This window comes from Scleropages formosus, chromosome 21 (assembly GCF_900964775.1).
Source record: "Scleropages formosus chromosome 21, fSclFor1.1, whole genome shotgun sequence".
In the NCBI taxonomy this organism is placed as follows: Eukaryota; Metazoa; Chordata; class Actinopteri; order Osteoglossiformes; family Osteoglossidae; genus Scleropages; species Scleropages formosus.
Window position 1 is genome coordinate 15290431 of NC_041826.1, and position 12074 is coordinate 15302504.

The 12074-nt window shown below is 47.6% G+C and overlaps 1 protein-coding gene across 1 annotated transcript; it reads left to right on the forward strand.

The window, feature by feature from the left end:
* Positions 1–439: 439 nt before the first annotated feature.
* gpr37b (G protein-coupled receptor 37b) lies at positions 440–9605 on the forward strand. Its single transcript, XM_018726178.2, has 2 exons — positions 440–1973; positions 8283–9605. The coding sequence occupies exons 1-2, from the start codon at positions 936–938 to the stop codon at positions 9111–9113; spliced, it is 1869 nt and encodes a 622-aa protein (XP_018581694.2). The 5' UTR covers positions 440–935; the 3' UTR covers positions 9114–9605.
* The last annotated feature ends 2469 nt before the right edge of the window (positions 9606–12074 follow it).

Genomic DNA, 12074 nt, shown 5'->3' on the forward strand with positions numbered 1-12074 from the left:
CCCATGATAATAATGATGATACCCATGATGATGATGATTGTGATAATGGTGGTGATGATTATGATGATGATGATGATGACAGCAGTAGCAATGTTAACAACTCTGTTAGTGGTTTGCCTTGAATCGTGTGTGAAGGGTCCAGTTCGGCGCGCTCGCAGCGGAAGGCAGGGGGCTGCCGCGCTCCGCGGGGCTCGCGCTGACGGATTGGCTCTGACAGATCCGGGTTATCCGCAGGGGGAGCGCGCTGCTCTCCGCTCCGCTCGCTCCTCCGCCCAGGCGCTCACATCGTAGGTGAGAGGAGGAGAGGGAGGAGACGGAGCGCAGAGCGGAGAGCGGAGAGCGGAGTGGAGCGGATCGGAGCGGAGCGGAGCGGTCGCCACCTCCACATTCATTCACACACACACACACACACACACACACACACGATACGCTAGACGCGCGCGCAGGGACTGGGACGCTGGGCTCCGCCCGGACTCAGCCGATCGGCGATCCCTTCGCCTTCGCAACTTCAGTATAAACAAGAGAGGCTGAAAACTTGGCGTTTTCTGGCCGAGGACTTGCCGGGGGCGCGATCATCTTTGTGGTCCAGCCTGTCGGCGCACCTTCTTCACCTGGCTTCTCCACCTTCAACCTTGTCGTCGCCTCGAGTCCGACATCATCACACCTCCATCACGCCCCAGCGGGCCGGTGCCGAGACATGTCCGCCCCCCTGGGGTCTCGACGTCTCCGCGGACAGAACAGCGAGTCCGGCGGGAACTGAGCTCGTCCTGCGCGTCGGACACACGTGGGTGGGGATGTGTGTTTGCGAGAAGAAGGTCATGACGCCGAGCGGATGATGCCCGGCTGAAGTTGCCTTCTTCTTCGCCCCGCTGAATGGACGCGGTGTCCGTGGGAGGATCACCGTGGGCTGCGACGCCGCGGCGCTGATTCACGGTATGCGTGGAAGCACCTCGTTTAAAGCCATGCGCGCGCCGCTGCTGTGGATCGTGTTTGCCCTGTCGTGGGGCGTGGACGTGTCCGCGCAGAGGGAGCACTATAAAACGAGGGCTGATGATTTTTCGAGGAAGAGCCGCCTCTACGAGCGATCGGTGCTCGGTGGCGGACAGAGGTGGCGCGGGGCACGCGGGCGGTCACTGCACGAGGCGAGCGACGAAAGGGGACACGACGCTACAGGTGTCTCCTCCTGGGGTCTTTTCGGCACCGGGCTGGACAGACCGAGCCGAGGGTTCGCCGAAACGGCGAGCTCAGCAAAGCGCCGCGGAAGCAGCGCCGAGGGGGCGGCCGCGAGCCTCCGGAGTCCAGAGATACCTGCTGCCATGGAAACGCCGGGCGGATGCTGCGCCGCCTCCTCCTCCTCCTCCTCCTCCACGCGGTGGATGGCGCGCGAGCGAGCGTGGCGCGCGATGAGCAACAGGCGCAAGAGAGGCACGGTGGACAGGTGGAAGAAGACCTTCAAGAGTGGACGGAAGAGGTCGAGCAAAACCCCTCACGTGCACATAGGTGCTGACACTCTGCTGGACGGTGTCCATGGCGCCTGGGAGCCCTTGCCCAGACCTCTGGCTCTGAATCAGTCCACGAATAAACCGCCGGACATGACTCGATCCCATGACCTATTCACGGCACCGGGCGACTTCTTCAGGAAGACCACTCTACCCATGCCGCTGACCACGCAGGACAAGTCTAAGGACGCGAGGAACCCCTTCTACCCCGTGACGCACGACTCGTTCGGAGCGTACGCAACCATGTGCGTGTCCGTGGTCATCTTCACCGTGGGCATCCTGGGGAACATAGCCATCATGTGCATCGTGTGCCACAACTACTACATGAGGAGCATCTCCAACTCTCTTCTAGCCAACCTGGCTCTGTGGGACTTCCTGATCATCTTCTTCTGCCTGCCTCTGGTCGTGTTCCACGAGCTCACCAAGAACTGGCTGCTGGGAGACTTTTCCTGCAAAATCATACCCTATATTGAGGTAAAATCCCTAAGCAGTGTATCCTCTCCAGAGCACCTTAAGTGATGCGTGATGTATGTGAGGCTGTGCTTGTTGTGCACTTCAAGTCACGCTGGTTACATGCTCAGGTATAGGTTACAAGTGAAGCTGCTCTGCTTAAATGCAATATTTACACTGGTGAAATATGAAGCTGACCTGGTAAAATCTGAGGCTGCACTGGTTACATGTGAAGGTGCAGCAGTTACTACGTGACATTTCAGTCATTATATTTGCATATATGTAGGTACATGTGAAGCTGCACTGGTTACATGTGAAGTTTAAAGGCTGAAACATTAATATTTTTAAGATCTCCTGTGTAAGTCTTTTTAACAGCATGGCCCAGACTGTAACCATTGTATGCCTTTATGCCTTCGGGATGTTTTAAACTCACACAGAGTTGCATATTCTTGCAAAAGCAATTTGGCGTTGAGCCGGTACAGCACCGGTGTCTGTCCCGGGACTGGAACAAGTAACCTTTTAGCACAGCGCTGCCAACCGTGTTGGGTCAACCTCAGTGCTCACGTGCAGAGTTGAAGCTGAAGGTTCGAGTGTGCAGGTGGAACAGCTCTAAAGCACGTTTCTCGTGTCCCAGGGTTCCTTCCATCACACAGCAGACACAGTCCTAATGTGCGGTTGCATTTTTCGATGGGAACGTCGCCACCGAGAGGGTCGCTCGTCGCAGGAAATGAGCCAGGGAGCAAAGCGGGACGCGTGAGTGAAGCTGCAGGAGGAACACACAAAGTAATTAAAAACTAGGTGCTAATTGTGGTGGCTCTGTTTTCCAAGACACCATCCTCTAATTGCCTGTTTCTGCACAATAGTTTCTCTAATCAACGGATGGGTTACGAGTTTTGTCGTTTCTTGCTGAAGAGCTGCATTATTCGGTCATTTTTCCGCTGCTCCACATGGGACGGATTGTACCATACCATCATGGGAAGGTGAAATTAAGCCAGCAGACTAGCGTTTTAGACACTATTTCAAATCAAATAATGCATGTGCTCTGTGTCCGATTCAGGCTCTTGGCCTGTCTCCGGGAGATAATGGCTTTAAAAACAATACAGTTTATTTACTTGTATAATAGTCATTATACACACAGGTCCTTCCGACACTGGGTAAATATGTACAAACGGCAGAATAACATGCAGGTTATCAGGGAACGTGGCTTAGGGTTGCTAACTGAGCTTGTGTGTGATGTAAAGCGGGGAAGGGTAAATCGTTCTCCTGTGCAGTTTCCAAAGTGACTAACGGTCCCCGGTTAAGTGACCTGAACGCGACCTGCTGCTACTCGGGGGAAGAGGATTTCCAGAACACAGCTACGAGTGTCGGTGTGTTTAGAGGGACAGACACAGGTAGCTGCAGCACTCCTCCTACAGAGCGATACATGGACGTCTTGGACACTTTCTGGATTTGGGTCAGTGCAGAGGAGTGATGGGAAACCAGAGCAGGCTTAGGCTGTGCCGTTATTTGTGAGGGCCGGATCTCAGTCTGCCTTTCTGAAGGTTTGACTCCTTTCCTGAATCCACTTATCCTTTCGCTGTTCGCTTTCTCCAAGGTGACATACAATGTTAGTTACACTATCCTGAGCTACTTGGACATATTTACCCACAGCAGGGTCATTTTATTGGCGTAATCCAAGGTAAGTACCTTGCTTATGGGTACTACCGCAGTAGTGGGGATTTGAACACAGGCCTATCGGTTACAAAACATCAGCTCTAACTACTACGCCATCCGCTGGCCTTGCTCACACCTTTGCCTGGGACCTGGGAACCTTTCACACACTCCAAGCTTTTATTTTCATTTTGCCCCTGTTGGATTCTGGGAAAAATTCTGCTTCTAGAGTTACATCATAGTGACCACACCCACCATGTGTAATGTCCAGTTGCACCCACCCCAGCCATTTAACAGGAGACTGTTATGGTAATGCTGGCTGTAAAACTAGAAAATTAATTAGCAGAAATTTAGCCAAAGGGAAAACCATCAATAGGTTTAAGAGTGCTGTATATGACATGGAATAAGTGTGAATAAAAGTGTCAGCTAATTACAGAACAATATTAGTGTTAATGGTGTTATAATATTAATAGTGTTACGGCTCAAAATATTACAGGCCAGATTCTTTTTTTTTTTTTACCTCTCTTCATTAACCAAAAAAACATTCTGGCCGAGTGGTTCCGCTCATGCTTTCTGGTCCACCGAAAATCTCACCACCTCAGCGGACGTGTTGTTGCAGGGTGTTGCGGTGCGAACGTGGAGGCTGTCAGGGTTTGAACACTGAGCCAGCGTGATGAGGGAGCCCGAGGCCGGTTCGCTCGCTCGATGCTTGACGTGAAGTGTGTCCGAAAACCAAACTGCACACGAGCTGCTGCAACAGGGTTGCAACTATTTCCGCATGAGGGCGGGGTCTTTTGGTACCCGAGACCAGGTGTAAGGCGGAGCCTCATTCGGCCGGCTGTCTCTGGGGAAAGGCGATGTTTCCTCATATCCGACATCATCCGGGACCGCTTGAGCTCCGTGTTCCACAGCTACCTTCTGCCCTTTATGTGTTGTGGCGCATGCCTAAGCGTGTGTTTGCACGTCCCAGGCCTGTGGCACAGTCTTTGGTGTGCAGATGAGTCGCAGGGACTTTTTTCCAGAGCACGTGGAAGATGGAATCCAGCTGCGGTCGGAACATTTTCGTGGGCCGCTCCTGCATTTCATCAGTGCGGGGGCCTCGTGTTCCGGTTTAATAACACATCAGGACAGCATGTCACACCGCTTCTCTCGCAAGGCTGGGCACAATCAGAATCAGGACAGACCATCTCTCTCTCCCTCTCTCTCTCTCTCTCTCTCTCTCGCCCGGCTGAGTCACACTAGCCACATGCAGGACCGGCTGACCGCAAACACTCTGCATGGGCGTCGGCGTTGCTGGCCTGATTCCTTCAGCCGCATTCTTGTGGGCTCATACTACTCATACTGGATAATTGGGGCATTTGTGAATTATTCAAGCTGGAATTAATGCTGATTAATAATGAATGGAGCCCTAATCCTTTTCGGTTTCATGCGCAGGGAAAGCAAGGAATGCAATATTCTGTGAAAACATTTACCAAGAAAAATTGTTGCATCAGCAGAGAAAATTAGTGTGAATAAGTTAAGTTTGGAACGGGGATCTGAAAACGAAATGAAACGGTTTCTGCTTATTAGATCTTGGAGGCTTCTCAGCTCGTGTGTTTCTGTGTTCCAGATTGTATATCCTAAAAAATTAATTACCTTCAGCTCACATCGAGTAAAGAGGCATAGTTTGAGAAGCGCATGAACTGCGTGACTCTTGAGAGACGGCGCGCTGTATGTAACCGTGTTCCGGTAGGCCGTGCTCACTCCAGATGGGGCCTCGACTGTTCGGTTTGATACACCGTCAAGTCCAAGCTTTTTTTTAAAAAAAAAAAAAAATCACTTTTCTGCTTGACTGGACATCACTGAGAAGACTGCAGAGACGGACTTTTCATCTTTAGTCGATTTGGTATATTCTGTGAAATATTCACTGGTTGATCTCCTCCACATTTACCTCCAAGATCTGATCACTCACTATGTCCCATCCAGACTGCTACGCTCATCCATCTCTGTCCGCTTGGTGGTCCCACGCACAAGAAGTCCAAAATCAAAAGCACAAAGGTTTCCAGTTTTGGCTTTGATGCTGTGGGATGACCTCCTTCTGTCACTCAGAACTGCTGAATCCCTGTCTACATTTAAGAAGGGTCTCAAAACTCACTACTTTCAGACTCATCTGTTCGTGTTTGTAATTTGGTTAATAATTTTTAAGAACAATTTGCCTAATGAAAATGTAATTATTTACAATGTGGGATGTGACAAATTGACTGTAGTCAACAATCACGCATCTGCATGCAGATCTTTCCCTCTGTTGAAGAAATTACCTTTCTGTATTGTTCTCTGAGATGTGAGTCACTTTGGACAAAAGCATCCGCTAAATAAATAAATGTACGTGTGAATGTAACTGTAAATATGTGACACACCAGGCCCGCTGTAAGAATGTACCAGGGTAACAATGTATCAATGTAGTGTAGAAAATTGCTGAAATTCCCTTGAAAATTATGGGGAAAAAATGGCAAAACATGGAAAGTATTTAATCCCTAAAGCATATAAATTCATAAGATTAAAAAAATCCCAATTTCAAAGCATTGAGAACACGTTTAATAATTGTTTTCTGCAGTTGTTGGTGCTTTTCAAGGACCTGGTAAGACCTCCTTTAGCAGCACTTTGTTCGGCCCACTTCAGAAAGGATTTTACCGCATTAGAGCTCAACAAATGATTCTGATCTTACAGGGTTGCCTTATGAGGCAGGTTGAAAGTTGAACTTAGTCTCAAACAAAGGGCTTTGTGGTGCGGTTAAGGTGCGACCCAAGTACCGCGGTACTGTTAGAACCAATTTAAGAACACAATGGACGGTGTTCAACGGGCAATAGCCGGACTCTCTCAAAAAAAGAGCCTTCGGAGTAAGCAGCTCTTTTGTAGTGTCTAAGTATTTATATTAAATCAAATTCTACCGACTCTTATTTAATAAATACCTACATAAGTGAGACAGCGGAGCGGCTTTGTCTCGTTTGCAATGTTCTTAAGTTCTTACGTTCTTATTGAGGAAAGCTGGCTCTTAGTTCCAGTGGACTTGCCTTGTGACACTTCTGTATCCAGAACACAGTCGTTCTTGAAAAAGCGTCAACTTTTTATCCCGATTCGCAGTCATTGGGCGTGTTGATCGTTTTGTGTCGTTAGTCGTCGTTTGTTAATGAGCGGTGCGGAGCAGGAGTCCCGATGCTTCCAGCCCACTGCTTGTCCCTTCAGTATTCACGACTGCCTTTGTTGCGCTACGCAGTGTTTCATCAGGCAATTAATGGCGCTTATCGTAATTACGTAATTATTAAGGAAATATTTTTATTGTCTCCTCCGTGAACTGCTGTGCCAAAAGGGCCTTTCACCTGTTGATTTCAAATGTTTGCTTGCCCTCTTGGTGAGGTTGCTGAGTACTTTTTCATGTTGGATACCCTATTATGATGCTGTAAACTGTGACAGGATGGCTTGACATGGTACAGTAAAGTGCATCAGGGAATCATACAGTTTTTAGCACGTAGCATAAGGCAGATTTTCCACTCCTGGCACCAAGATCAAAGTGGTCCCCTGCACATCTGACAGCATTTAATGCTGTTCCGCCCCAGCGCCGGGGTAATGAAATATTCAGCATGTTTACACCTCTCCCTGACGGAGCAGATATGGAACCAGATTCCCATCAGAGAAAAAGCATGCGCACCTTATGCCCCATACTGGTCACACACTGAATATTCATAATGCCCCAGCTAACGCCCAGATGTCAATAATTACGGTGCCGAAGACGGCTGACGTGGTTCTCAGTGGTATGGATTTGTGACAGATAGAGTCTTTTGGCTGAATCATTGACGGTGGCGAGGAAGCGAAATTGCAGTAGAGGATGGAGCGTAACACTGGCCTTCGAATATTTGTCTGGAGCACGTGAGAAGTGTAGACCGGATGTTTTTTCTTCATAGTTCTAAGATAGGTGGTGCAGGATTTAGTTATGGTTAGAGTGTATTTAGTTCAATCAACCAGCGCACACACATCTGTGTGTCATTACGAGACTGCTGCCCACTGGTACTTATAAAAAGTTTGGCGGTGTTTGCTTGCAGCTGCAACATGCGTTTCTTCTTAGACCCTAACAAATTGTTTTTTCACATGTATTATGTATGTGCAATGTTTATATGGGAACCATATGTGAATAATTCATAAAAGGAGAAGTCAAGAGATTTATCATTTGCATTCATTCGCTTAGCTTTCCTCCGAAGTGATGTACATCTCAGGGTGAACGAAAGGGCAACAGACGGCGAGGCAGAGGTGCAGACATGTGGTTGTCAGAGCAGTATGTTAAATGCCCCCTGGTTTTGCCAGCACACGTGACACAAGTAGCTGCTTGTAGAATTTGTTGGAAATACAGACGTGACCGTGACAAATGGAGTGCAAGTTTATGGAGCTGCTGAGAGATCCAAAGAGAAGGGGGTGTGAGAAAGGTGTGCTTTGAGACCCTTCTTGAATACTGAAAGGGATTCAGCAGTTGTGAGGGAGAGAGGGAGCTCAGTCAGGATTGTTATCATTTTATACAATTGATGAGCCAGTGTCACAGCTGTTATTTTATGAATTCTTCATATTTCACACATGTAAATATGTACAAAGGTGGCTAAAAGTATAGTTAATGTTCCCTTGAAGGCCAGCTCTCCTGGAGCCTCTGTGTCCCTGCAGGTGGCGTCCCTGGGCGTGACCACCTTCACGCTCTGCGCCCTGTGCATCGACCGCTTCCGCGCCGCCACCAACGTGCAGATGTACTACGAGATGATGGAGAGCTGCGCCTCCACCTCAGCCAAGCTGGCCGTGATCTGGGTGGGGGCACTCCTACTGGCGCTGCCCGAGCTCCTCCTGCGGCAGCTCGAGAGGGAGGAGGGCGAACCGGCGGCCGTGCGGCCCTGCGAACGCTGCGTGGTGCGTGTTTCCCCCGAGCTGCCCGACACGGTCTACGTGCTGGCGCTCACCTACGAGGGCGCGCGCCTCTGGTGGTACTTCGGCTGCTACTTCTGCCTGCCCACCCTATTCACCATCGGCAGCTCGCTGGCCACGGCGCGCAAAATTCGCCAGGCAGAGAGGGCCTGCGTGCGCGGCAGCAAGAAGCAGATCCGCCTGGAAAGCCAGATGAACTGCACGGTGGTGGCGCTGGCCATCCTCTACGGCCTGTGCGTCGTGCCCGAGAACGTGTGCAACATCGTGTCGGCCTACATGGCGGCGGGGGTGCCGCCGCGCACCATGGAGGTACTGCAGCTCGTCGCCCAGCTGCTGCTCTTCTCCAAGTCGGCGGCTGCACCGGCGTTGTTGCTCTGCCTGTGCCGACCGTTCGGCCGCGCCTTCCTGGACTGCTGTTGCTGCTGCTGCTGCTGCTGCGAGGAGTGCGGGCCGGTCCGCTCCTCGGCCGCCACCAGCGACGACAACGAGCACGAGTGCACCACCGAGCTGGAGCTGTCGCCGTTCAGCACCATCCGCCGTGAGATGTCTGCATGTGCAGCCGTGGGGACTCGCTGCTGAGGACACTCTGTCCATCCGACACCCCTCAGCCCTACATCTCCAGCGTTTGCTGTAGGGCAGGCACCCTATTTATGATACTGTCTGGTGACCTGAAATGTCAGAACATATCTGCTGAGATGTGTCTCATATTACTGTATTTTAAGTGCAGGAAATACACAAAATACATTTTTTTTTTCCCCATGCTCTCGATGAAGGGGAAAAAAAAAACCTTACAAAGTCTTATGAATATATCTGGGCTGTGCCCCAAAGTATAAAATGTGTGTCAAACATATATGAATACTTAGCAGTTATTACTGATTCTTATTATTATTATTCTTATGGTGTAGAATAAATCTCTGCCATTTCAGCGACTGTGAGTGAATGGGCGGCTACAGGAAATGGATCAATTTAATACTAACATTGTCAAATATCTGTAATATCACATGTATTTGAAGATATACTGTAAAAAGTATTCTGGTTGTGGCAATAATTTACACATTTTCTAGTGTGAAGAGAAAGGGTTGATTATTACAAGATGTGTTATTTATCTTGGATTTCACATTACCGTATAATTATAATGTAAATGGACACACGTGTTGTTAATAACACACCTGTAATTTAATTAGACTTTTTGTACTTTTCCACGTACTCTTTATTCTTTTATAGGTTTTTTTTTTAGTCTCAATTTTTTTTTTTGCATACACTTCTTTCATGGATCTGTATTCTGCTGAAAGTAATATATTGAATATGACTGGTTTTACTGTAACGTGTTCTTTGATAATAATGCTGTCTGTGGATGTTTTAAGGAGTGTGTTTAGCTTTTTTGGCTATGTAATTTTTTTAAAGTCTCAACAAATGTGTTATTATTTTATAACTTAAAAGTGGAGAACATACCTTGTTCAGTCTATGTAGGCAACTCAGAGGTTACTTACATAGCTTAAATATTCCACTTTAAATGAGAAAGTGAATAAATAAAACTGAAGTGTTGCTTACTACATTTAAGTATATGATTAATTTTAACATACTTTTTACAGCTGTGCACAAGATTCACTGAACGACGCGCATAATCCATTCTCTCTGATCTGTGCCGGTTTGTCGTTCTGCTGCTTTCGGGGGTAAAATGTACTGTCAAAAATACACAGCAGCCGTCATCACTAATACATGGAGAAACGTGACACATAAAGCCTGCGTGTTTACAAAGAATATTTGTTTTGGGGTTGAGGCGTCAGCACAGAGGAGGTCTCCTTCTTCACCGACTTCAAATACATTTTGAAATCCAGCTTGATGAACCAGGCTGTTTCAGTCCGGTATGTAAAATAGACTTTTGATCTATTTTGATTTGTTCTTCTCAGGCAGTATGAGCTATTATGAGGCCTATTTTTGTACTTTCTATTTAAAATGCTTCCAGGGTTCTATTTATGGTAACAGTCATGATCTCAGATTCGTTGCTGTCTCTGTATTTACTAGTGGAATTTTTATCCAATGTATGCGTTTCATTACAAAACTGGCATCTAGCTTACTTCCGGCTCTAAAGGGAACGTATGTACGGAAACCTGGAATGAAACTTTATAAGCTCATCGCATCCCATCACGTGGAGTAGAGGTGTCAGCATGTTTCCATAAAAATATGCATGCAATGTCTTTATAGAAGGGGGGTGCGGTTGCGCAGTGGGTTGGACCACAGTCCTGCTCTCCGGTGGGTCTGGGGTTCGAGTCCTGCTTGGGGTGCCTTGTGATGGACTGGCGTCCCATCCTGGGTGTGTCCCCTCCCCCTCCGGCCTTATGCCCTGTGTTGCCGGGTTAGGCTCCGGTTCCCCGCGACCCCGTATGGGACAAGCGGTTCTGAAAATGTGTGTGTGTGTGTGTCTTTATAAATGGCTATTGTGTTTCCCACGAGCAAGTACAATGATAGCTGTGTGATGTGACCTCTTCAGCTCTAGATGCACGTGGAGCATCCATTGACGTGCTCTGAATGCTGAGGAGAAACAAAACCACGTATCAGGTTCTGCTGTTCTGCAAGAGAATCTGTTTTTACTTCTTTAGTGGTGTTACACCTTTTCGGATATTAGCAATAGTTATTAATAGTACTCAGTGCCGTTGTATACAAATACCTGAGGGACGCATTAGGCTTTATTGAATGCCCCTTTATTCTTGTTTTTATTTATTTCATTTATTAGTTTTTCCTTGTTCTTATTTTATTGTCTTGTTTTCATTTTTTAGTATATCTATTACAATGTCTTCTTATTTTTCTTATTTTGGCTTGACTACATTGATTATATGATGGGCTATAGATTCCCTCAGGCCATGAAGGGTGGTCATAGAGAAACTAAGCCGCTGTATTCCTATGTCACAGCGATGTTGTTATAAGTTTAGCGATAGTTATTTCCAGTCACACTGTGGTACGCAGCGGCTATGATCGAGATCTGTGTTTTCCTGGCATTTGCGAGTCTGTGTGTGATGTCGTAAGAAGAGAGTCATATTCAAGTGTCTTCAGCTGGTTAACCATGAAGAGTCCGCCCACGATGGATCACACATGGTCTGTTCTCAAAGTCCTGTTTTCTGATGCGCTCCAGCTATTTTTGTCTGTTTTCTTCACTGAGAACAGCGATCACCTACACCCCACAAACTCCACCATCTGTTTTCATACTCAACAGCTTTGGGTGTGATTGGGTTCCATAAGTGTCTCATTTCCTCAGTTGTGGACCAAAACATACTCGTGAAACTCCTAAACTTGTGGTTGCCAACCTCATTTTGAGCCCAACTGTGTGATAAATGAAGCGAAGAAAATTGCCACTCTTTGTTAAAAAGTGATGCAAAAAGTCCTGAATTCCTCAGTTAAAGGGGTAAAACAAAATTCCATAAAATAACGCTATAAAAACACTGATTTTAGCATTCACTGATTTTAGGAATCGGAACGTTTTCCATGAAATAATTTGGTAAAATCCAGCATTGTTTCCACCTGTCCAACAGATCAAAATTTGAC